This window comes from Stenella coeruleoalba (assembly GCF_951394435.1).
Source record: "Stenella coeruleoalba genome assembly, chromosome: 21".
NCBI lineage: Eukaryota > Metazoa > Chordata > Mammalia > Artiodactyla > Delphinidae > Stenella > Stenella coeruleoalba.
The window spans coordinates 12883314-12910524 of NC_137167.1; the positions used below are offsets into that span (position 1 = coordinate 12883314).

The 27211-nt window shown below is 37.8% G+C and overlaps 2 protein-coding genes across 2 annotated transcripts in view; one reads left to right on the plus strand and one right to left on the minus strand.

The window, feature by feature from the left end:
- GTF2E2 (general transcription factor IIE subunit 2) overlaps positions 1-27211 on the plus strand; it is an 82114-nt gene that overhangs the window by 9656 nt on the left and 45247 nt on the right. Inside the window, exons 3-4 of the mRNA XM_079909026.1 lie at positions 11955-12046; positions 18191-18298. Coding sequence (XP_079765152.1) covers positions 11955-12046; positions 18191-18298 — 200 coding nt within the window. The remainder of the gene's footprint in view (positions 1-11954; positions 12047-18190; positions 18299-27211) is intronic.
- Positions 1278-2127, minus strand: SMIM18 (small integral membrane protein 18; the record flags this gene model as incomplete). Its single annotated transcript, XM_079909235.1, has 1 exon — positions 1278-2127. The coding sequence occupies exon 1, from the start codon at positions 1572-1574 to the stop codon at positions 1278-1280; it is 297 nt and encodes a 98-aa protein (XP_079765361.1). The 5' UTR covers positions 1575-2127.

The window sequence follows — 27211 nt, forward strand, 5'->3', positions numbered from 1 at the left end:
TTTTCACTTCCCATATCAAGTATTTTCTGTTTTGCCATAATTTTCAGTTGCTTCTTAATGTTGATGAGACACATTTAGTTAAGTGCCGTTACTTCCAATTATTTTGTTATTTTGAGTAATGCTATTGTAAACATCTTTGTATCTTCAGTTTTTTCTTTTGAAGTAATTTCTCAGAATAAATTTCCAGGAGTGACATTTCTGGTCTAAGGGCAGTTATAGTGTAGTGGTTAAAAGCATATTTTGGTTTGCTCATGGGTAGCAGCAAAATAGTGTCAGGGTTATAAAATATAATACTGTACAGCCTTTGGCATTCCAAGAAATAAGATTGCCATAGTTCTTAACAGGTGTTAAGTGGTCCTAGCTTTTGACTTGCTCTTGACTTTTTTGGCAGTCTTTTTTTTTTTTGGCCACACTGCGCGGCTTTCGGGATCTTAATTCCCGGACCAGGGATTGAACCCAGGTCCCGGCAGTGAAATCATCCAGTCCTGACTACTGAACTGTCAGGGAGTTACCTGGCAGTCTTTTTGCATTGGGTATCTTAGTCCTTGGGAGTGTGAATGCGAGAGACATAATGAAAGAACAAGCTCAAGAAATGCAATTTAGGGGGGTATGCTAGAAAGTTTTAGTTTGAAAACAGCTCATCTTAGACCATGTATTTCTTACTAAACAGTAAGTCAATTTTATGAAAAGTTTATGCAAGTGTCCTTGTGACCTTGTTGAGTATTTTGAGTCTTTTTTTTCCACACTAATCCTACATAAAACTTAAATCTTTAAAAATATTTTAGTTGTCTTCAATAAACTAGAAAGTATTGCTTCTTAGTAAGTAGGGACTTACGTATAAGTGGGAATATTTTACTATGGATTTAGATAAGTATTTTAAGTAGCATTTTAATTACCAAAATATATGAAGGATAGTACCCTGTTTTTTAGTTCACATGGTTTGTTTAGGTATGTTATTTTGGGATCATTAGCCTTTCTTTTGGTTTCCAGTTTACTTTTTAATGCCTAGTATTGAGCTCTAGGGATCTTTTAACTAGTTTTTGAAGTGTTATTTTAAATAGATTGGTAAATTATTCACATTTGTGAAAGTTTTACAGTATATTTAATGAAATCGATACACACACAGAAAGTGCATATTTAACTTGTTTTTCCCTTCTAGTAGAAATCTTTTAATTATTCGTAGTCGGTTTTGTAATAACGGTTGACCTCAGAAATTTTTCTTTTTTCTCAGTAATTGACGGCTGTTTTCAGAGCTTTTGTTCATCTTATGTAGAGTACTAGACCACTTCAGTTTCACGTTTTCTGATGTTGTCCATCATACTTCTAAGAGGGTTCGGTTCATTTTTCAAGTCTTTCACAGTTTTGTTTTTTACACAGCAACAGCAGTCAAGCGCTTCATAAAGGAAAGCCAGCACCACTAAAGATACCACTGTAAATATAAATAAAAGCAGAATGACAAAGCAGGCAGTGTTCCAGTTATCATGGAAAGGGTAAATTTTTTGAACTTGAAAACCAAAGTACTGATAAACAGATGTAGTTGTTTCATTCCAGAGGCTTGAGCTCTGGGAGGCCATTCTTAGAGATTCCACTTCTTATATAGCTCGTTTGAATCTGTAGAAAGGTAGAAAATGAATATATGTAACCAAACTCTACAGATTGGTCAATTCAAATGTCAATTTCTAAGATTTGTTAGTAAATTTATATAGGCTGCATGAGTATTCCTTATTTTCTGTCAGAATTAATGTCTGAATAGTATTCTTGAAATTTTTTCGATATTTATGCAGTGTACTCTGTAAACGATACTATGTAGTTTTTAATTTATTTTATTTTTTTATTTTTATTTTTTTGCGGTACGCGGGCCTCTCACTGTTGTGGCCTCTCCCGTTGCAGAGCACAGGCTCTGGACGCGCAGGCTCAGTGGCCATGGCTCATGGGCACAGCCGCTCTGCGGCCTGTGGGATCTTCCCGGACCAAGGCACGAACCCGTGTCCCCTGCATCGGCAGGCGGACTCTCAACCACTGCGACACCAGGGAAGCCCCCATACTATGTATTTTTTTTAATGTATATCATTTGTTAGACAAATATTTATGATCAAGCTTCATATACAGAAATTAACTGCTAATGGAGGGAGAAAAAAGGCAGCTGAATTGGTTTAAAATTTGATTAAAGCACCGGTCAGAGAGCTGTTATCTACAAAAAAAAATCTTAGCATTTTAAAGTTGTGTTCTTCAAACTGTCTGCAGAAGAGCTTTTCCCATTACCCTTGTGGATCCTTCTCACCTTCTTGGTTCAGTATATTTCTGTCTATTTCCACTCCTTTAAACTTCCAGGACAGGTGATCTGAATCAGGAAATAATGGCTGAGTGAAAAATAGTAGAGAAAGAAAAGCCAAATAATGACAGTTTTCAGAATAAGGATAGAACAGTTTTAGATTAAAGTTGCCTATGAAGAGACCTTAATCTTAGGATTTTTTTTGATTATGTATATGATAGTCTTAAATGTTTCATAATACCTAAATGACCAATGGACAGGAATATTAAAAAAAAAACAGGCAAATGCAGCATCCCAAAGGTATGTATTATTAAATTATTATTCCATCTCACAGAATTAACCAGTGAGTTAAAGTGTCACTGTTCTTGCATTAAGCTTTGCTCTTGTTGACCTGATACTTGTTGGACCTTAAGTGGGACTGTAAAGATTGAAGATCTGATAGTATTAAAAATAATAAATGATTTTATTATCTTAATCATTCAAAAATATGTTTTTAAGGGGACTTCCCTGGTGGTCCAGTGGTAAAGAATCCACCTTCCAATGCAGGGGACCGCGGGTTCAGTCTCTGGTTGGGGAACTAAGATTCCCACATGCTGCAAGGCTACTGAGCCTGCATGCCTCAACTAGAGAGCCCACGTGCCACAAACCGTAGAGCCCACGTGCTCTGGAGCCTGCATGCCCAACTAGAGAGAGAAAGCCTGAACACCACAACTAGAGAGAAGCCCACATGCCGCAATGAAGATCCCGCGTGCTGCATCTAAGACCTGACCCAGTCAAAAATAAATAAACAAAAACCCCCAAAATAGCTCAAGTTTTTTGAAAAAATTATAAAATATCTCTATATACTAAGAAACTTTTTGAAATGAGAGGAAAAAACCCCATAGTTCCACTTCCCTAATTCAGTGACTGTTGTCAGTTTGTGTGCTTGCTTTTATGAAAGAAATGTTTTGTGTGATTTTTTTGCTACATAGTTGTAAATAGACTTTCATTCTTGTAAACAAATGTTTATTGATTACCTACTGAGTAACAAATCCTTTTTTAAAAAATATTTATTTATTTGTTTGGCTGCGCTGGGTCTCAGTTGTAGCATGTGGGATTTTTGTTGGGTACACGGGATCTTTAGTTGTGGCATGCGGGATCTTTAATTGCGGCATGCGGGATCTTTAGTTGCGGCACACGGGATCTTTTAGTTGCAGCATGTGGGCTCTTAGTTGCGGCATGTGGGATCTAGTTCCCTGACCAGGGATTGAACCCAGGCCCCCTGTGTTGGGAGCATGGAGTCTTAACTGCTGGACCATCAGGGAAGTCCCAACAAATACTTTTCTAAGTGCTGGAGATAACTTGTGTGTGAGAGTATGTTCCATTTATAGAAAATTTCAAGGTACTACAGAAGTATGAGTATAATAAACACCCATGTGCTTATAACACAGCTTCATTGATCAATTCTTGGCCAGTCTATATCTCTGCTCACTTCCATTCCATGGATTATTTTGAGGCAAATCCCAGACATCATGTCACTTCATCTAGGAATATTTCAGTATATATCTCTTAAAAGGTGAGGACTCTGTCTCTAAATATAACCACTATATCATTTTCACACCAAAAAAGATTAAAAACTGACTTAAAACCCCCAAACATAACAATATAATTCCTAAGATTTCTGTTTTCTTTATAAATATAATTTTAAAACTTTGGGGTTAATAAACTAATATTTTCTAAGGTTTTTTTTTCGTTTTTCTTTAAATTTGATTTGCGTGGCGGATCATCTCACTTCTTTGGATGGACTTGTTCTCTTCCTTTTTTCCTTCATATATTTTGAAGGTTAAATTGATGATCTGAGGCCAAAAGTAAAGGCTTAATAAATTCATTTTTTCTTGTTGGATTTAAGAATCCATTTATGGTGCTTGGTCACCTTTCACCTTGAAATGAGGGACAAGAGACTAATGGACAGTAATTGAATTAATTGCTTCTTTTCTGGGACATACAAAAATGCATTGTCTGGAACACAGGTATTTGAGTAACTTCCCGTTACATTACAATATTTCAAACTATGTCAAGAGACCCAGCCTTTCAAAGTTACTCTTCTTTTTTTTTTTTTGCGGTACGTGAGCCTCTCACTGCTGTGGCTTCTCCCATTGCGGAGCACAGGCTCCGGACACTCAGGCTCAGCGGCCATGGCTCACGGGTCCAGCCGCTCCGCGGCATGTGAGATCCTCCCGGACCGGGGCACGAACCCATGTCCCCTGCATCGGCAGGCCGACTCTCAACCACTGTGCCACCAGGGAAGCCCTCAAAGTTACTCTTTTATCTTTTGAATTTTTCTCTTCCAAGCACACCCTTATAGAAAGCAGGCAGCTGCGTTGTACAGCTCTGGGGAGCACCAGTCATGTTTTGTTGTGGGGTGGGTGCCATTCAGGTAGAATACAGTGTAAATTGGGGTTGTGCAGTGTGGAGTCCTGATAGGCTACCCCTCCACCTCTGCGTTGTTGCTGCCTCTGAACTTAACCACCTTTTACACAAATAGTCAAGTAACCTATAGAAACTAACTCAAACGGAGACAAAAGTTAAGTCCTTTTTGATCCAGCCTTGCTGATAGTGTCATGAATGCATGTGCACAGACACACAAATGCCTGAAAAATGTTCAGCTTTGGAACTCCCTTAGGATTTTTAGCACTGCTAAAATGCAGATATTCCTGGGAGGGGTAACAAACATTGTTACAATTATTTTTACTTCAGTGTGAATGAGTTTCAGATGCTTTTTTTTTTTTTTTTTAAAAGCTAATAGAGGAGAGGGAGAGGAAGAAGATTAGGACCTTGGTGAAATGGGGGATTGTGCGACTTATATGGGTAGGTAAAGAACAGGAAGAATTGCTTGAGGGTCTGTCTAATAATTTTACCTTGGCCAACCTAGTCCTCTTCAGCACTGATTAAAGTATTCCTTAGACTTTCTGTTAAGGTCTTTCAGGTTGATTCCTTTTTAAAATTTGGGAATTTCTTTTGAAGATTTCTCTGGCATTGGAACTGACTGCAGGGGAAACAATGGTAGGGGAGGGAGGAGAGAGTAGAGTGAGGTAATTTCTACATTATGCCTCTGTAATTAATCTACCCTATTAATTAACATTAATTTAAACTGCTATTTCATTATTGATATCAAAAATATCATTATAGCAATTTAAAATAAAAATTAAAAGCATCACCTATGGGCTTCCCTGGTGGTACAGTGGTTAAGAATCCGCCTGCCAACGCAGGTGACACGAGTTTGAGCCCTGGTCCGGGAAGATCCCACATGCCGCGGAGCAACTAAGCCCGTGCGCCACAACTACTGAGCCTGCGCTCTAGAGCCCGCATGCCACAACTACTGAAGCCCGTGTGCCTAGAGCCCATGCTCCACAACAAGAGAAGCCACTGCAGTGAGAAGCCCGCGCACTGCAACAAAGAGTAGCCCCCGCTCGCCGCAACTAGAGAAAGCCCGCAGCAACAAAGACCCAGCGCAGCCAAAAGTAATAAATAATTAACTTAAAAAAATAGCATCACCTATAATCTTATCTCTGTAACATATCAAACTTGTAATTTTTTTCTTTTATCCTAGACATTGGCTGTATAAATCTATAACTCATACCTGGTTGAAATTATACTGAATTTATTACTTTGTATTTTAATTTATTATGAGCAGGCCTTTTTATTTTTATTTATTTTAATATTTATTTCATTTATTGTTATTTTTATTTTTGGCTGTGTCCTGTCTTTGTTGTGGCGCGTGGGCTTCTCTCTAGTTGTGGTGTTCGGGTTTTCTCTTGTTGAAATGTGCGGGCTCAGTAGTTGTGGCATGCGGGATTAGTTGCCCCGCGGCATGTGGGATCTTAGTTCCCCGACCAGGGATCAAACCCACATCCCCTGCATTGGAAGGCAGATTCTTTACCACTGGACCACCAGGGAAGTCCCATGAGTAGGCCTTTTTAAATTTATGGTGACTTCTTAAGACTGGGGAGAAATTGTAAAGACTAATAATGTAGGTTACTGTTTCAAAATGAAATTTTAGAATGATTAGAAAGTTTGCTTAAGGAACTTTATATTCTATTTATTTTTGAGGTACAAGTGAACTGCTTAAAAAATTTTCAGGTCCCCTTGCTCCTAAAAAATAGAGCGGGGGGGAGGGAGGGGGAGAGATGGGAAGGGAGAGATAAGGGGAGGCAAGAAGCGGGGCAGGCAGACAGACACACAACTAAATTCACTTACTTTGAAGTTAACTTGTACCCATCAATGAACTGTTCTTCTGGTTAAATTAATGTAGTATACTCACACAGTCGGATGTTAAGCATGAATGAGGTGACTATAGTGACATGGAAAGATTTCTAGGATATGTTTTTAAGTAAACAAAGTGCAGGAGGAAAAAGGGAAATAATATATATTTTTAGTTGCTTGTATCTGCACAAAAATCTTGGGGATATATAGAAATTAATAACAATGATTATTTGTGGGGTTGGTTGGAGAGTAGAGTCGGGAGACCGGGATGTGTGTGAGACTTGTCAAGATGTACCTTGTTATATTCCTTTGGTTTTTGAACCATTTGAGTGTATTATTTATTCAAACCCAGAAGTATTCCTTGCCTTTGGTTTTTAATAATCCATTGTGTTTGGATTACTTCTAAAAAATTAGGATTAGTAAATTGTGACTTTGGTAAGACTGTGTACTTTATCCACACACAAATATGCTTATGATAATTATACTTGTGATAGTGACTGGATAGCAGTATGTGCCATTGCCAAGGGTACTTGTAAGTTTTGTTAGGAGCATCTAAGCAGTTTTCAGAAAGAGTATATATACATGTCAGGTTTATGTTGTGAATGATGACAGTGTGCCATTTGTGAGTGTGTTGATAACTGATGAGCATCTCAAAACATTCACTTTTTGGTAGCTTCTGGGCATATCTGGAAAAAGTAAACCCTGTAATATAGATTCATTTTCTACCTTAAATTTAATGTGGTTTATTCTTTCAGAGTACGGTAGAGCTCTAATAATTTTGTGTGTTAAGTTTAGGATAAAATCTAAATCTTGCTTTGATGAATTAGACATAATTAGATACATAGAAAGACATTTATCATTAGGATTTTCTTGTATTTTGAGACTATTTTTGAAATTAAAATGTAAATTTATGTGAAGCAAATGCTGTAACATGCCTTACGAAAAGTGAGCGCAAACAGTAAAAAGTAGGAACAGTCTCTTATATATATAATTTTTAGTTTATTATTATTTTCCAATATATTCCCATCATCTATTTTTCCTCCCATTTTAAAAGGCCCTAGTGAAATATTTACAAGGATAGGACTTGGAACTGTTCTGGAACCTTGAATTGCCAGATCAGAATAAAATTATACTTTTGCTCTATTTGTGGAAAAAGGCCTTGAATTGAATTCTCTAGTGCATTTAAGCATATCACTTTGAAATATGATCTGTTAATCGTAATAGCCTTTATATATAGAACAACGCACCCAACGCTGGAACTCTCTGGCTTAGGCCATGTCTTTAGTTAGTTTGGCTAAACAGCAATGAGCCTCCATCTGTACTAACTATAGATATATTGCCAGTAAAATGTAGGCTGATTATAATGTTTAAAAAATGTGGGTGGCAGGAGTTTTTGTCTACAATTTACCTGAAATTTGAGTTACGAGTTAACTGTTTTATTTGACAAAGTTATTTTTATTTGATCTGAGACTTTTTTTTTGAGCTCCCGTACTTCGTATAGCAAACAGGAATGTTTTCTAGGCAGTTAACCACATTGTACTGAACCTGGAGAGATCTAATATCTTCTTACAGCAACCTTTGGGCTTTGTAAGGGATACTTTGCTCATGCTAGCAGAACACTGGTTAAGAAACAGAAGGAATAAAATTTATGAAAAAAAAAACCTTTAAAATTTAAAATAGATTTACCAGCAAAGAAAAGGACAGAATTTGGATCTTAGGTCAGTATATATAGGTAATATCCTGGAACTCTAGCATTTACTAAATATTTTTTCATGCTTTAATATTGTAGAATTAGAAATTCGGTCAGCAGTTGAATAATAATTTTTAGTAGGCATGAATGATTGCTTTTAGCTATGAAAGTAATCATATTACCTTGAAAGGTACCCTCCTTCCTCCCATAACCAATTCTTCTTAGAGCATATTTTTATTTTAAAATTTAGTTTATCAAAACGACTTACTGTGTATTTTAAGTTTGGTTTAAGAATAACTTTAATATTATATACAAATACTGTGATAAATGTATATTTTTGTGGCATATGAAAAATGAAACACTGCTTAAGAAGGTTTTTATTCAATAGCATGATTTGTATGTTATAGTGATAGAGACTTTAAAATTTGACTGTAGGGAATTATTTTAATGAAAATGTATGAAAGTCTGAAGCTCTATAAATGGTCTCTTTGGTTACAGTATAATGCAGCCTACGTAATGGTACCTTTATGGTCTTTTTATTTTTATATAAAAATCACAGTGTGATAATTTATTGGCATTCTCTGCATCTACACTCAAAGTCAAATAAAATTTTGAATTATTTTCTCATATTCCTTAAAATACAGCAAACTTTCTTATAAATGCTTTAAATTTGCACATATAATCAGAAAGCTTTAGTCCTGGATTTGCTTTTAGTCTAGATTTTTCTTTAAGAAAAATCCTTTGTTAAGACAAACCAAACCGCTGAAATGAAATAGCTCAGAGAAAATGAAATTTGCAAGCAACCTTTTAACATCACATGCATATGGCTTACTCTGAGGTCTGGATATAGATTAGGTTCATAGAAAATGTAATGATTTTCTGTTAAGGCACAGATGGTAAGGGTGCTTATCAAATAGCAAAGATAGTCTTCATATTTTCATAATAAAATCCTGCCAAACAATGACATGAATACATTTCTTGGGGTCTTTAGTAGGAACAAAGCTTTCTGCTTCGTTTTTATGGTAAAATATTTATATTGTATCATAAGGACATGTATTATTAAATGAAAAGATCGTATAACCTACCTCTTGTCTGAAAGGCTGCAGTTGAAGCGATGGTATCCGTCTGTTTGTAATGCAGTCTAGTGCACAGCCAAGATGGAGCTGTGCTTCTATTGGTTGAACCACAATGGAGCTGACAGTTTCCTCTACGTGCATTTGCATTAAGTCCTGCCACCCTAGGAGTAAATCATTCATAAACTTGAATAGAGCCGTCTGGGTTCTCAACTGTCACCCCTTATTTTGGCCTTATTTTTTTTGTCTTTCAGCTAAATTTCTGCACAGGAATTTGTGAGTTAATAACAAATTGATGATTCCATAGTGCTTAGCTGTAGAATTTCAGATCCTTCAGTGATTATTTCAGTGCTAGGGCTAGAAGATAATGTCAAGAGAGGCAGTAACCTGGGAAACAAACAGTTCAGGTTTACCAGCGTGGTGTTTCCTCCATGAAGTGTAAGATCTCATAAATGATATTTGCTTTCTCTCTTTCTAATACTTGTTATTTACGTAAAACTTGCTCTCTGAAAGTGATTATTTCTATGTGGTGGTTTGATTTAGATGAAATTCTGAGGAAGAAGAAAAGAAATAAGGTTTTTATTTCTATTATTTGGGAGAAGGGTAAGTTTTGGTAGGTACACCACCTGTGTTAAGAAAAAAGCAGTCTGTGAAAGTTAAATTGCAAAAGAATCCTCAGTTGGATGTGTAGAGATAGAATGATTTTCTTACAGTGTATTAGAGTTGTGGTCTAAGCTTAACAGTCAAGGTTTTTTTTTTTTTGTGGTACGCGGGCCTCTCACTGTTGTGTGTGGCCTCTCCCGTTGCGTGGCCATGGCTCACGGGCCTAGCTGCTCCACGGCATGTGGGATCTTCCCGGACCGGGGCACGAACCCGTGTCCCCTGCATCGGCAGGCGGACTCTCAACCACTGCGCCACCAGGGAAGCCCAACAAAGTTATTTTTAAAGGAAAATTGCATATGAGGTCTCAAAAAATCATTCAATAAAGCCTTTTCACTAACTAATCTCAAAGGAATATTATGTTGCCTTCTAGAAGCTGTTCCCGTGGATCTCTGACAGTTGTTAATTTGACTTGTGGTTATTCTAATGCATTCTTTTGTTTAAATTATTATTACCAACCTGGTGCCAGAAATGGACTCTCCCCCCTTTTATTTAACCTCTTCCTTTGTGGATCAGCCACATGGGAACTTTATAATATCTGATCTGATGCCTGACTAATAGAATGTGTACTTACGAAATGTCTTCCTGGTATTTACAGTGACTTTTTTTTACTCTTCCTGCCTATGGCTAATAGAATGCATTTGTGATGCAATGGTAGCATTAGGATTTCTGCCTGTAAATATGCAACAGAATGGTATATGTTCTGAACCAAATGATCTTCTATGTAGATTGCTCCTTGTTTCATGCTACATCCTTTTTAAGTATCCACGTTTATGCAGTGGCAGTGCTTATGTGTTTTTTTTAACGTCTTTATTGGAGTATAATTGCTTTACAGTGGTGTGTTAGTTTCTGCTTTATAACAAAGTGAATCAGCTATACATATACATATGTCCCCATATCTCCTCCCTCTTGTGTCTCCCTCCCACCCTCCCTATCCCACCCCTCTAGGTGATCACAAAGCACTGAGCTGATCTCCCTGTGCTTTGCGGCTGCTTCCCACTAGCTATCTGTTTTACATTTGGTAGTATATATATATGTCCATGCCACTCTCTCACTTTGTCCCAGCTTACCCTTCCCCCTCCCCATGTCCTCAAGTCCATTCTCTACATCTGCATCTTTATTCCTGTCCTGCCCCTAGGTTCTTCAGAACCTTTTTTTTTTTAGATTCCGTATATATGTGTTAGCATATGGTATTTGTTTTTCTGGCTGACTTTACTGTGTATGACAGACTCTAGGTCCATTCACCTCACTACACTCAATTTTGTTTCTTTTTATGGCTGAGTAATATTCCATTGTATATATGTGCCACATCTTCTTTATCCATTCATCTGTCGATGGACACTTAGGTAAAAATATGGAATGATTCACGAATTTGCGTGTCATCCTTGCGCAGGGGCCATGCTAATCTTCTCTGTATTGTTCCAATTTTAGTATATGTGCTGCTGAAGCGAGCACATTGCTTATTTTTTTTATTCCTAATATATCTTTAAAATTTACCTTAAAATAGTTATTGTATCATACTTTTTATTAATTCCCATTAATCAATACCCATTTATTTTTTTAAGTTGATAAGCAGAAATTGATGTCATTGGTGATAAATTGAACTTTTTATCCCTTAGAAGTAATCCACTCACTTCTCATGGTTTTTAAGGTTGTTAGAAAAGCACTATGGATCAGATTGAGATTTGTATTGTCCTCTTGTTTAATAAACCTTGCTTCTAATTATGGTGGAAATCTAATCAGACTTAAGGAAAGGGTGAGATAAAGGTACTTATAAAAGAAATGTATTTTAATGCCTTTGAATTATTTATACTTTGCTTCCATCCTTGGTGAGAAAATAGTTATTATGCATGCAGATTTTGAATTTGTCACCAAAATTTTATAGGGTAGAATTTACTAGATAGGAAGACTCCAAAACAAATATTTTACCAGAGTTAAAATCATCTTAGTTGCTTAAAAGTCAGTAATCACATCTAATATGAAAATGTTATAATTGCTTTTTGAACCTCATTTTCAGATCATAACAATGGATCATTTAACTTGAAAGCTCTATCAGGAAGCTCTGGATATAAGTTTGGTGTTCTTGCTAAGATTGTGAATTACATGAAGGTAAGTACTTTTCTCAGCTAACAGAAATTCTGTTGACTTTTGGTGGAAGTAGGGGATTGGTATTTTCAGAAGTAAATTTGTATATACATGTCAAAATTTATCAAATTGTATGTTTCAATATTTGTTGTTTATGTTATGCCCATTATACCTCAAAACTGTAAAAAAAAAAAAAAAAATTTACTGCCTGAAGCCTTTTACATTATATCAAGTTAGCATTGCAGTGAGTCATCTAAGTGTATTTGATTTACATTCCATTAGTTCAAGTACACAATTTAAGCCCACCATTTCATTTAATAAAATTGTGCTCATGCAGTAGATACAGTCACCTCTTAATTAGTCAATAGCTGCTGACCAAACCAGTGAGAAAATGTGAACGATTTACAGGATATTACTTCCATTGATGTGAGAAGTAAAAAGCTACACAGTTCAGGCAGATGGTGGCTTTTCTACATCTTGAAGGAGAAAATTTGAGAATTACTGAGTGTCTCAGAAAAACTTTGACTCACAAAAGAATTGGAGTTTAGAGAGATTTAGTATTTCTTGAAGTAAATTTTGAAGTTTTGATGGTATGACATTTTGACTTTACTAAGGATTCTGAACCCTAACTTAATTTATGAAAGTGAAATTTCATTTATACCTAAAATGGCTAAGTGATTTCAGATTTACCCCCCTTGTCTGCCAAACTCTTATTCCCATTTAGTTACTAGTTGTATCTCTTGGAAAAAAGTCAAAGAAAGTGCTGTATTTGTTATTATTTCAAATTTCAGCTATTCCTTAGTATATAAATCAAATTTTATGTGAAGTCTTTTCTTTTGTAATTTAAGAGACCTGGTGTCTGTCTAGCTATATCTGAAATCTGTGGTTTGTATTTGATTTCGGGTAGAAATGTGTTAGTTTACAATTTCCCATTATCAAATAATATACTCTGACACTTAGGCATTTACCTTTCATTCCATCCATCCATTCCCCCACATGGTAAGCAATACTAAAACCTACTATCTGCAGTTACGGCACGAATGGTATGAATACTCAGACGAAATGTATGCCCTCGAGGCTGTCAGTCTTTTGAGGGAGACTGACATTTAATGTCATGTTTTTGCTACTCTGCTAAAAACAGTTTTCATTTATCTAGAGACCCTTACTGCTTTGTTAATCTATGACAACGATCTTCAAATTTTTACTCATATGTTCCCTGAAACAATTTTGAAAAACTTTGTGTCCCTTTGCACATATTTAAATTGATAAGTGTAATTTTTCAGCAAAAGGTTTTTTTTAAATTGAAGTATAGTTGATTTACAATGTGTTAGTTTCAGGTGTATAGCAAAGTGTTTCAGGTATACATATATGTATATTCTTTTTCAGATTCTTTTCCATTATAGGTTATTACAAGATATTGAATATAGTTTCCTGTGCTATACAGTAGATCCTTGCTTATCTATTTTATATATAGTAGTGTGTAGCTGTTGATCCCAAACTCCTCACACCCCTCCCTTCCCCCTTTGGTAACCATAAGTTTGTTTTCTATGTCTGTGAGTCTATTTATGTTATAACAAAAGTCTAAATAGTGACACAGGATGCAATTTCTGGCATATTGTAATATTTCAGTAAAATACAGCACTCTTAAATTTATCTAAGGGAATCTAAATGCCATTTTTTAAAAATACGAAAACAAACTTTAGTGGTTGGAAATTTTAATTATTTTCCTTTCAACTTGTATGTCAGTTCGTTACTCCCACTGAATTTTATCCTAATGTTATGTATTTTAGTGTTTGGAAATCTTCTATTGATCATCTGTCAAACTCCTTTGTCACAATAATATGTATATAAATTTAAATTAGGGATGTTTTCCCTGTAACCATAAGGCTGTAAATATTTTCTGGTTTGAGCCATCATTGTAATTACTGTTACCACATAGTTGATTAGAATAACATAAATATATTAAAATTTTGATTAAAATTCACTTTGTATGTAATAATTATGCAACAGAAATCCATTTTTAATGAAATAAATGGAGCTGTCTTATCTCTCCAGTGGTTCTTGTGTCTGGAGATAATATATTATTTACTGATAGAATGAAACAGAATTTGGCACCAATTTCCTGTCTTATTTTGAGATCTTGTAGGTTTAAGTGCTGAGAAATAAATGTTCATATAAATAAGTTCATTCTAATTTTGTGATAGCAAAACCTTCCAATTATCAGTTGACACTTCTGTTAGGTCCTTCTTCAGTTTTGTTGAAAGCAAAAGAATGGGAATCACCTAGCTTGCCAGAGGATTTGTTACCTGGTCCTAAACCATCTACTTAGTTTCTAGGAAATGTATCAAAAAGGTTTTACCAAGACTCAGTAAATGTCTAATTATATCAGCTTCCTCTTCTTCCCCATATCGGTACTTTGGTTAATCTGATATATTCAGAAGCAATTGACAAAATAAAAATACTAGTTTCAACACACCTTTCCGGTGCAATTTTTTTTGATGAAATACTTTTATCTTAGGTGTATAAATATATTTTTGCCAGAACTGTCAGGTTGAAGGTTTAGCATACTCAGCTTATGGAAATTATTTTCTGGTTAACAAAGCTAGTCTCCATTGTCAGACCAACCAGATATACCAAACTTATTTTTTATCATATTTTAAGTAATATAAAAGTCACTGAGAAATATAGTATGGAATGAATACTAACAGATACTACTAAGGTAGTTGAGATTAAAATTATAAGGATCAAAAAGAATGAATTTTTCCATTTTTATATAATGTAAAAAATACACAGTCTACCATCATGTAACATTGCATCATTATAAATAATCAAATGTTTATTAAGCAAGGATGTGTTAAACAGTGTGTTATTCCTTTTCTAAATGTGTGTGCTTGTATCTTCCATCTCTGATATTCAGCTTTTAGATATAAATAAAAGGGAATGATTCAAAAATAACTGTAAATTTTATCTTGGGGTGATTAATGAAGGAGAAGTATACCTATTGCTAAAAATGAATTGGTTTTACAGCTAGCTATGACTTATTTTTTTAATAGGAGGTAGAAATATTAAATATTTAAAGCATAATGAGAATTGACTAATTAGAATGAAAATTTCATGATATGATTTGATAAAGTAGGTTTTAACTACCACATTGAATAATGCAAACTCAATGTAAGTTCCTGTGTGGTTTTTGTCCATGGGTTTTAGGTAGCATGCTTTGAACATTTTGGTAGTCCAAGAAAGTATTTGTTATATTTGAAAGAATCAGCCTCCTTTATTGATACTGCTTCAGTTCTTTAAATGTGCGTTTTCTTCAGGCTAATAAATATTCAAGGAATGGATTTTGAGAATTGCTGAAGAGAATTACTTATATGAAAATACCTGAAAAAACCTGTATTTATCATTAGATACTTCTTACCATGTTCCCTTTATTTGGAGATTCTCCCCTAAGAGTGATGCATTCTTGGACAGTATGGCATGGAGGTAGGGTGTGTGGGGATGGAAGAGACAGAATTGTTTACAGGGAACAGCTCTCAATTGCCCACAAACTGTAATTCATCAGAATTTAGAATGTCATAGCAAGGGCAAAATATCCTATTTTTAACTCCTAGAAAAATATTTAGGACTGGAAGAGACAAGAAGCCCCGTCTATAGTGGATAGTTTGATACCTCAATTTATCATTTATGAAGGCTTCCCCAAAACAATATTCTTTTGACTTGCCCTTTTGGTTGAGTCCCTGGAGTTTAATATACCTCCAGGTATTGCAGTCTAAATTCTGGGTGGAGGTGAGAGTTATCCCTTTTTTTTTTTTTTTTTTTTTTTGTAAAAAGGGGGCAGGCCTGTTTTGAAAGGGAAAGAGTACATTCGGAAGATGATCTGTAAACTGATTGTTTGAAAGTCTTCAGCTGCTCCTTGTGTACCCTTTTTGAAGAGCTGATAAAACCAAGAACTCAGAAAGAAAGGAAAAAGGCAACACAAAATACTCCTCATAGTTTATTCATTTACTGATGGAAGAGCTCTTTAATTGCTCGATGAGAATTATGTAGAAATTATATGGAGAAGGTTCAAGAGATACCATTAGGTCCATATGAGACACTGCTCTAGTTCTAAGATGACAAATCAGTTGTGCACTTTGTTTTTGATGGAATGATTTTTCTCTTGATCTCACTGTTATCCCTTTATGTGGTTGTATCTCAGTTATGTAAAAAATCATGTTGAAAAATTTGGTTAGTTTGGTTTAGCCTAGCTCATTGGTTCTCAATGTGTCATTCTCCAACCAATGGCATCAGCATCTCCTGGGAATTTGTAAGAAGTGCAAATTCTTGGGCCCCTTCCTAGATCTACTGATCTGAAACTCTGGGAGTGCAGCTCAGCAGTCTGTGTTTTCATAAGCCCTTCCTTCAGGTGATTCTGACGTACACCACTGTGCCACTTACATATGTTTTTTCTTTCTTTTTTTTTTTTTAATTAATTTATTTTTGGCTGTGTTGGGTCTTCGTTTCCGTGCGAGGGCCTTCTCCAGCTGCGGCGAGCGGGGGCCACTCTTTATCGCTGTGCGCGGGCCTCTCACTGTCGCGGCCTTTCCCATTGCGGAGCACAGGCTCCAGATGCGCAGGCTCAGTAGTTGTGGCTCACGGGCCCAGCCTCTCCGCAGCATGTGGGATCTTCCCAGACCAGGGTTCGAACCCGTGTCTCCTGCATTGGCAGGCAGACTCCCAACCACTGCGCCACCAGGGAAGGCCCTACATATGTTTTTTAACTTAATAGTTTGTCCTGGTACATCTTTCCAAATTAGCACATAGAGAACCTCTGTATTTTCTTTTTTTTAACATCTGTATAGTAGCATAGATGTGCTGTAGTTTATTTAATCAGTCCTCTATTGATGGCCACTTGAGTTTTTTCAAATACAACTTAGTGTTGTAATAGTTCTAATAGTATGTCTTAATAAAACTAATGTTTCTGATTTTCCTTTTACAACAATGCTGCTTTTCTACATTGTGGTTTATCTGTAAGGTAAATTCCTAGAAGCCGACTTGTTGGGTCAGGGGTTCAATGCATTTATATTGCCGAATTCCCTCTGTAGGAGTTGTATCAATTTGCATTCTTACCAGCAGTGTGTGAGAGGGCCTGTTTCCTTACAGCCTCACCAGTAGAGTTGTCAAGCATGGAATTTTGCCGGTGTGATAAGAAATACCTTAGTGGAAGTTGAGTATCTTTTCATATGTCTAAGGTCATTTGTATCTCTTTTTTTGTGCTTTTTGTGTTCCTGTCTTGGGTCATTTTCTTGTTGAGTTTTTGGACCTGTTAAAATATTAGGAAGGCTAACTCTTTGTGATATGAATTGCAAATTTTTTTTCTCAGTTTGTCATTTGATTTTATATAGCTACAAGTTTGAACTTGGTTCTGTCTGATTTTTTTTTTTTTTTTTTTTTTTGTGGTACGTGGGACTCTCACTGTTGTGGCCTCTCCCGTTGTGGAGCGCAGGCTCCAGACGCTCAGGCTTAGCAGCCATGGCTCACGGGCCCAGCCGCTCCGCGGCATGTGGGATCCTCCTGGACCGGGGCACGAACCCGTGTCCCCTGCATTGGCAGGCGGACTCTGAACCACTGTGCCACCAGGGAAGCCCAGTTCTGTCTGATTTTATAGTCCATTCTCTTCATCACTGTAATTGTACTGCCTTAAATAATACACATTCCGCATTCCTGAAAAGATTAATTTACTGGTAACTATTATATAATGCATCTAGCATTTTACCTTTTTTTTTTTTTTTTTTGGCGGTACGCGGGCCTCCTACTGTTGCGGCCTCTCCCGTTGCGGAGCACAGGCTCTGGACGCGCAGGCTCAGCGGCCATGGCTTAGGGGCCCAGCCACTCCACGGCATGTGGGATCTTCCTGGACCCGGGCACGAACCCGTGTCCCCTGCATGGGCAGGCGGACTCTGAACCACTGTGCCACCAGGGAAGCCCGCATCTAGCATTTTAAAACTGTCTTCCAGGGAATTCCCTCGCAGCCCAGTGGTTAAGACTGCGTGCTTTCACTGCTGAGGGCCTGGGTTCAATCCCTGGTCAGGGAACTAAAATCCCACAAGTTGCACAGCGTGCCCCCCACCCCCCCAAAAAAATCATTAAAAAAACCTGTCTTCTAATAACAGTTTCTTGCCACAATAGACACGGCATCAGCGAGGAGATACACATCCTCTTACTTTAGAAGAAATTTTGGATGAAACACAACATTTAGATATTGGACTCAAGCAGAAACAATGGCTAATGACTGAGGTAAGAATAGGCTTAAATTATTGTAAAAAAAAAAATTTGCTCTAACTAGGGTTTTCATATACTGAGATATGATAATTTTTGCTTTTTCTTAAAAGAATTGGTATAGGGTTTTTGTTCTTTAAACATACACACTTTGAGATTGACTTATTTTCATATAACCTTATGTACCTATTTAAAAATGTCAAAGACTTTAGCATAAAGGTTATAAAGAAGTCAGTCATTGTACTAGTTTTTAACTTGTTACAGAATAATTGATGGTTATTTTGAATTGCTAAATTTAAAGTGTACATGTTGGCAGGTTGTATTGTTTCTATATTTTAGGACATTTAAAGCATGAGGTATTATAGGGAAAGCAAGATATTTTGTTAAGCAAGATACTTGTTATACCGCTGCTGCTATTATGATTTGATAGTGATGTTACTGCCTCTAGCAAATTACTTGGAAAAATAATCATGAACATTGTAATATGTTCCACACAACATTGGAAGAAAAGGAATCCCCAACCATCAGTGACCACGCTAATTTGGAAATGAGTAGCACTTTAAAAGTTGAGATATTTGTCTCTTTTCTGTTTAAGTATGAAATGACAATTTAATAAGACAACTTTCTAGGACCAGTGCTGATTCTAAAGACCAAATGTAAACTTCCTAAAATAGAATTTAATTTATTTTATTGAGCAAATATTGTTCTTGATTTTACTAATGTAAAATGAACCAGTTAGTATCGTTGTAGCTCATTATATTAGTGATACACAAATAGTGGTAATCCACATTTAAATTTTTTTTTAAATTTTTTTTTAACATCTTTATTGGGGTATAATTGCTTTACAATGGTGTGTTAGTTTCTGCTTTATAACAAAGTGAATCAGTCATACATAAACGTATGTTCCCATATGTCTTCCCTCTTGCGTCTCCCTACCTCCCACCCTCCCTATCCCACCCCTCCAGGCTGTCACAAAGCACCGAGCCAATATCCCTGTACCATGCGGCTGCTTCCCACTAGCTATCTACCTTACTACGTTTGTTAGTGTGTATATGCCCATGACTCTCTCTCGCCCTGTCACAGCTCACCCTTCCCCCTCCCCATAACCTCAAGTCCGTTCTCTAGGAGGTCTGCGTCTTTATTCCTGCTTTACCCCTAGGTTCTTCATGACATTTTTTTTTCTTAAATTCCATATATATGTGTTAGCATACGGTATTTGTCTTTTTCTTTCTGACTTACTTCACTCTGTATGACAGACTCTAGGTCTATCCACCTCATTACAAATAGCTCAGTTTCGTTTCTTTTTATGGCTGAGTAATATTCCATTGTATATATGTGCTACATCTTCTTTATCCATTCATCCGATGATGGGCACTTAGGTTGTTTCCATCTCCGGGCTATTGTAAATAGAGCTGCAATGAACATTTTGGTACATGACTCTTTTTGAATTTTGGTTTTCTCGGTATATGCCCAGTAGTGGGATTGCTGGGTCATATGGTAGTTCTATTTGTAGTTTTTTAAGGAACCTCCATACTGTTCTCCATAGTGGCTGAACCAATTCACATTCCCACCAGCAGTGCAAGAGTGTTCCCTTTTCTCCACACCCTCGCCAGCATTTATTGTTTCTAGATTTTTTGATGATGGCCATTCTGACTGGTGTGAGATGATATCTCATTGTAGTTTTGATTTGCATTTCTCTAATGATTAGTGATGTTGAGCATTCTTTCATGTGTTTGTTGGTAGTCTGTATATCTTCTTTGGAGAAATGTCTATTTAGGTCTTCTGCCCATTTTTGGATTGGGTTGTTTGTTTTCTTGTTATTGAGCTGCATGAGCTGTTTGTAAATTTTGGAGATTAATCCTTTGTCGGTTGCTTCATTTGCAAATATTTTCTCCCATTCTGAGGGTTGTCTTTTGGTCTTGTTTATGGTTTCCTTTGCTGTGCAAAAGCTTTGAAGTTTCATTAGGTCCCATTTGTTTATTTTTGTTTTTATTTCCATTACTCTAGGAGGTGGGTCAGAAAGGATCTTGCTGTGATTTATGTCATAGAGTGTTCTGCCTATGTTTTCCTCTAAGAGTTTGATAGTTTCTGGCCTTACATTTAGGTCTTTAATCCATTTTGAGCTTATTTTTCTGTATGGTGTTAGGGAGTGATCTAATCTCATACTTTTACATGTACCTGTCCAGTTTTCCCAGCACCACTTATTGAAGAGGCTGTCCTTTCTCCACTGTACATTACTGCCACCTTTATCAAAGATAAGGTGTCCATATGTGCGTGGGTTTATCTCTGGGCTTTCTATCCTGTTCCATTGATCTATCTTTCTGTTTTTGTGCCAGTACCATACCGTCTTGATAACTGTAGCTTTCTAGTATAGTCTGAAGTCAGGGAGCCTGATTCTTCCAGTTCCTTCTTTCGTTCTCAAGATTGCTTTGGCTATTCGGGGTCTTTTGTGTTTCCATACAAATTGCAAAATATTTTGTTCTAGTTCTGTGAAAAATGCCAGTGGTAGTTTGATAGGGATTGCATTGAATCTATAGATTGCTTTGGGTAGTAGAGTCATTTTCACAATGTTGATTCTTCCAATCCAAGAACATGGTATATCTCTCCATCTATTTGTATCATCTTTAATTTCTTTCATCAGTGTCTTATAATTTTCTGCATACAGGTCTTTTGTCTCCTTAGGTAGGTTTATTCCTAGATATTTTATTCTTTTTGTTGCAATGGTAAATGGGAGTGTTTTCTTGATTTCACTTTCAGATTTTTCATCATTAGTATATAGGAATGCCAGAGATTTCTGTGCATTAATTTTGTATCCTGCCACTTTACCAAATTCATTGATTAGCTCTAGTAGTTTTCTGGTAGCATCTTTAGGGTTCTCTATGTATTAGGATCATGTCATCTGCAAACAGTGACAGCTTTACTTCTTCTTTTCCGATTTGGATTCCTTTTATTTCCTTTTCTTCTCTGACTGCTGTGGCTAAAACTTCCAAAACTATGTTGAATAAGAGTGGTGAGAATGGGCAACCTTGTCTTGTTCCTGATCTTAGTGGAAATGCTTTCAGTTTTTCACCATTGAGGATGATGTTTGCTGTGGGCTTGTCATATATGGCCTTTATTATGTTGAGGAAAGTTCCCTCTATGCCTACTTTCTGCAGGGTTTTTATCATAAATGGGTGTTGAATTTTGTCAAAAGCTTTCTCTGCATCTATTGAGATGATCATATGGTTTTTCTCCTTCAATTTGTTAATATGGTTTATCACATTGATAGATTTGCGTATATTGAAGAATCCTTGCATTCCTGGAATAAACCCCAATTGATCATGGTGTATGATCCTTTTAATGTGCTGTTGGATTCTGTTTGCTAGTATTTTGTTGAGGATTTTTGCATCTATGTTCATCAGTGATATTGGCCTGTAGTTTTCTTTCTTTGTGACATCCTTGTCTGGTTTAGGTATCAAGGTGATGGTGGCCTCATAGAAGGAGTTTGGGAGTGTTCCTCCCTCTGCTATATTTTGGAAGAGTTTGAGAAGGATAGGTGTTAGCTCTTCTCTAAATGTTTGATAGAATTCGCCTGTGAAGCCATCTGGTCCTGGGCTTTTCTTTGTTGGAAGATTTTTAATCACAGTTTCAATTTCAGTGCTTGTGATTGGTCTGTTCATATTTTCTATTTCTTCCTGATTCAGTCTTGGCAGGTTGTGCATTTCTAAGAATTTGTCCATTTCTTCCAGATTGTCCATTTTATTGGCATAGAGTTGCTTGTAGTAATCTCTCATGATCTCTTTTATTTCTGCAGTGTCAGTTGTTACCTCTCCTTTTTCATTTTTAATTCTATTGATTTGAGTCTTCTCCCTTTTTTTCTTGATGAGTCTGGCTAGTGGTTTATCTATTTTGTTTATCTTCTCAAAGAACCAGCTTTTAGTTTTATTGATCTTTGCTATTGTTTCCTTCATTTCTTTTTCATTTATTTCTGATCTGATTTTTATGATTTCTTTCCTTCTGCTAGCTTTGGGGTTTTTTTGTTCTTCTTTCTCTAATTGCTTGAGGTGCAAGGTTAGGTTGTTTATTCGAGATGTTTCCTGCTTCTTAAGGTGGGCTTGTATTGCTATAAACTTCCCCCTTAGAACTGCTTTTGCTGCATCCCACAGGTTTTGGGTCGTTGTGTCTCCATTGTCATTTGTTTCTAGGTATTTTTTGATTTCCTCTTTGAATTCTTCAGTGATCACTTCATTATTAAGTAGTGTATTGTTTAGCCTCCATGTGTTTGTATTTTTTACAGATCTTTTCCTGTAATTGATATCTAGTCTCATGGCCTTGTGGTCAGAAAAGATACTTGATACAATTTCAATTTTCTTAAATTTACCAAGGCTTGATTTGTGACCTAAGATATGATCTATCCTGGAGAATGTTCCATGAGCACTTGAGAAAAATGTGTATTCTGTTGTTTTTGGATGGAGTGTCCTATAAATATCAATTAAGTCCATCTTGTTTAATGTATCATTTAAAGCTTGTGTTTCCTTATTTATTTTCATTTTGGATGATCTGTCCATGGGTGAAAGTGGGGTGTTTAAGTCCCCTACTATGAATGTGTTACTGTCGATTTCCCCTTTTATGGCTGTTAGTATTTGCCTTATGTATTGAGGTGCTCCTATGTTGGGTGCAAAAATATTTACAATTGTTATATCTTCTTCTTGGATCGATCCCTTGATCATTATGTAGTGTCCTTCTTTGTCTCTTTTAATAGTCCTTATTTTAAAGTCTATTTTGTCTGATATGAGAATTGCTACTCCAGCTTTCTTTTGGTTTCCATTTGCATGGAATATCTTTTTCCATCCCCTTACTTTCAGTCTGTATGTGTCTCTAGGTCTGAAGTGGGTCTCTTGTAGACAGCATATATAAGGGTCTTGTTTTTGTATCCATTCAGCTAATCTGTGTCTTTTGGTGGGAGCATTTAGTCCATTTACATTTAAGGTAATTATCGATATGTATGTTCCTATTCCCATTTTCTAAATTGTTTTGGGTTCGTTATTATAGGTCTTTTCCTTCTCTTGTGTTTCTTGCCTAGAGAAGATCCTTTAGCATTTGTTGTAAAGCTGGTTTGGTGGTGCTGAACTCTCTCAGCTTTTGCTTGTCTGTAAAGGTTTTAATTTCTCCATCAAATCTGAATAGATCCTTGCTGGGTAGAGTAGTCTTGGCTGCAGGTTTTTCTCCTTCATCACTTTCAGTATGTCCTGCCACTCCCTTCTGGCTTGTAGGGTTTCTGCTGAGAGATCAGCTGTTAACCTTATGGGGATTCCCTTATGTGTTATTTGTTGTTTTTCCCTTGCTGCTTTTAATATGCTTTCTTTGTATTTAATTTTTGACAGTTTGATTAATATGTGTCTTGGCGTATTTCTCCTTGTATTTATCCTGTATGGGACTCTCTGTACTTCCTGGACTTGATTAACTATTTCCTTTCCCATATTAGGGAAGTTTTCAACTATAATCTCTTCAAATATTTTCTCAGTCCCTTTCTTTTTCTCTTCTTCTGGAACCCCTATAATTCGAATGTTGGTGCGTTTAATGTTGTCCCAGAGGTCTCTGAGACTGTCCTCAGTTCTTTTCATTCCTTTTTCTTTATTCTGCTCTGCAGTAGTTATTTCCACTATTTTATCTTCCAGGTCACTTATCCGTTCTTCTGCCTCAGTTATTCTGCTATTGATCCCATCTAGAGTACTTTTAATTTCATTTATTGTGTTGTTCATCGTTGCTTGTTTCATCTTTAGTTCTTCTAGGTCCTTGTTAACTGATTCTTGCATTTTGTCCATTCTATTGTCCATTCTATCTCCAAGATTTCAGATCAACCTTACTATCGTTATTCTGAATTCTTTTTCAGGTAGACTGCCTATTTCCTCTTCATTTGTTAGGTCTGGTGCATTTTTATCTTGCTCCTTTATCTGCTGTGTGTTTTTCTGTCTTCTCATTTTGCTTATCTTACTGTGTTTGGGGTCTCCTTTTTGCAGGCTGCAGGTTCGTAGTTCCTCCTGTTTTTGATGTCTGTCTCCAGTGGCTAAGGTTGGTTCAGTGGGTTTTGTAGGCTTCCTGGTGGAGGGGACTAGTGCCAGTGTTGTGGTGGATGAGGCTGGATCTTGTCTCTCTAGTGGGCAGGTTCACGTCTGGTGGTGTGTTTTGGGGTGTCTGTGGCCTTATTATGATTTTAGGCAGCCTCTCTGCTAATGGGTGGGGTTGTGTTCCTATTTTGCTAGTTGTTTGGCATAGGTTTTCCAGCACTGTGGCTTGCTGGTCGTTGAGTGAAGCTGGGTGCTGGTGTTAAGATGGAGGTCTCTGGGAGATTTTCGCCGTTTGATATTATGTGGAGCTGGGAGGTCTCTTGTTGACCAGTGTCCTGAAGTTGGCTCTCCTACCTCAGAGGCAGAGCCCTGCCTCCTGGCTGGAGCACCAAGAGCTTTTCATCCACACGGCTCAGGATAAAAGGGAGAAAAAGTAGAGGGAATTAGTAGAAGTATGAGGAAAGAAAGAAGGAAAGGAGGGTAGGAAGGAAGGAAGAAAGAAAGAAAGAAGCAAAGAAGGAAAGAAGGCAAGAAGGAAAGAAAGGAGGGAGGGAGGAAGGAAGGAAGGAAGGAGGGAAAGAAGGAAAAAAGACAGAAAGAAAGAAGATACAGTAAGAATAAAATAAAGTATAATAAAGTTATTGAGTTAAAAAATTCTTATTTAGAAGGAAAAAAAGGGACGGATAGAACCTTAGGACAAATGTTGGAAGCAAAGCTATACTGACAAAATCTTACACAGAAGCATACACATCCACCCTCACTAAAAGAGGTAAATGGGGAAAAATCATAAATCTTGCTGTCAGAGACCACCTCCTCAATTTGGGATGATTCGTTGTCTAAAGGAGGGAAGGAAGGAAGGAAGGAAAGAAAGAAAGAAAGAAAGAACGAAGGTAAATATAATAACGTTATTAAAATTAATTATTAAGAGAAAAAAAATTAAAAAAAAAAACAAACATGGACGGATAGAACCCTAGGACAAATGGTGGAAGCAAGACTATACAGACAAGATCTCACACAGAAGCATACACATACACATTCAAAAAAAGAGGAAAAGGGAAAAAATCATAGATCTTGCTCCTAAAGTCCACTTCCTTAATTTGGGATGATTGGTTGTCTATTCAGGTATTCCACAGATGCAGGGTATATCAAGTTGATTGTGGAGCTTTAATCCGCTGCTTCTGAGGCTGCTGGGAGAGATTTCCCTTTCTCTTCTTTGTTCTCACAGCTCCCAGGGCTCAGCTTTGGATTTGGCCCCGCCTCTGCGTGTAGGTCGCTGGAGGGCGTCTGTTTTTTGCTCAGACAGGATGGGGTTAAAAGAGCCGCTGATTCGGGGGCTCTGGCGCACTCAGGCCGGCGCGGAGGGAGGGGCACGGAGTGCGGGGCGGGCCTTCGGTGGCAAAGGCCGGCGTGACTTTGCACCAGCCTGAGGCGCGCTGTGCGTTCTCCCGGGGAAGTTGTCCCTGGATCCCGGGAACCTGGCAGTGGCGGGCTGCACAGGCTCCGCGGAAGAGGGGTGTGGAGAGTGACCTGTGCTCGCACACAGGCCCCTTGGTGGCGGCAGCAGCAGCCTTAACATCTCCCGCCCGCCTCTGGGGTCCGCGCTTTTAGCCGCGGCTCGCGCCCGTCTCTGGATTCCGCGCTTTCAGCCGCGGCTTGCGCCCGTCTCTGGGGTCCGCGCTTTCAGCCGCGGCTCGCGCCCGTCTCTGGGGTTCGCGCTTTTAGCCGCGGCTCGCGCCCGTCTCTGGAGTTCCTTTAAGCAGCGTTCTTAAACCCCTCTCCTCACGCCCCAGGAAACAAAGAGGGAAGGAAAAGTCTCCTGCCTCTTCGGCAGGTGCAGACTTTTCCCCGGACTCCCTCCCGGCTAGCTGTGGTGCACTAACCCCTTCAGGCTATGTTCAAGCCGCCAACCCCAGTCCTCTGCCTGCGCTCCGTCCGAAACCGAAACCCGAGCCTCAGAGCCTCAGCTCGCAGCCCCGCCCGCCCCGGCGGGTGAGCAGACAAGCCTCTCGGGCTGGTGAGTGCCGGTCGGCACCGATCCTCTGCGCGGGAATCTCCCCGCTTTGCCCTCCGCACCCGTTGCTGTGCACTCCTCCGCGGCTTCGAAGCTCCCCCCTCCGCCTCCCGCAGTCGCCGCCCGCGAAGGGGCTTCCTAGTGTGTGGACACTTTTCCTCCTTCACAGCTCCCTCCCACTGGTGCAGGTGCCGTCCCTATTCTTTTGTCTCTGTTTATTCTTTTTTCTTTTGCCCTACCCAGGTATGTGGGGAGTTTCTTGCCTTTTGGGAGGTCTGAGGTCTTCTGCCAGCCTTCAGTAGGTGTTCTGTAGGAGTTGTTCCACGTGTAGATGTATTTCTGGTGTATCTGTGGGGAGGAAGGTGATCTCCGCGTCTTACTCTTCCGCCTTCTTCCCTAAAGCCTTGTATTGTCCTATGTTGAATGTCCTCTCAAAATTATTGTTTCAACTTTTCAACAAGAGTATATCCACCAATATGGTTCCACAGAGATATGACATCAGATATGACACACAGAAACAGCATTATTAGGGTAATTTTTGACGTAGGAATTTCTAAATCAAAGTCTTTTTTTCCTATATCGACAAAGGCTCGAAAACTTCCCAGCTTATCCAAGTTCAGTCTCCTTCAGCGAATTTCAAACTTATTTTTCCTAGCTCCTTCTCCTTTCACTTACTACTAGAAAACCTAAGTATATGCTATGTAGTTAGAAGGCACTATTCTCCTTAACAACAATTTTTCTCTTAAAATACTTTCCACAAATTGTCTTAAACAAAGCGTCTCCCAGACAAGCAGTAAGACAACATCTAAGTCAGTATATCTACGTAGGTCCACATTTAAATTTTGATGCTTTACCTAATCTTGAAATTTCATG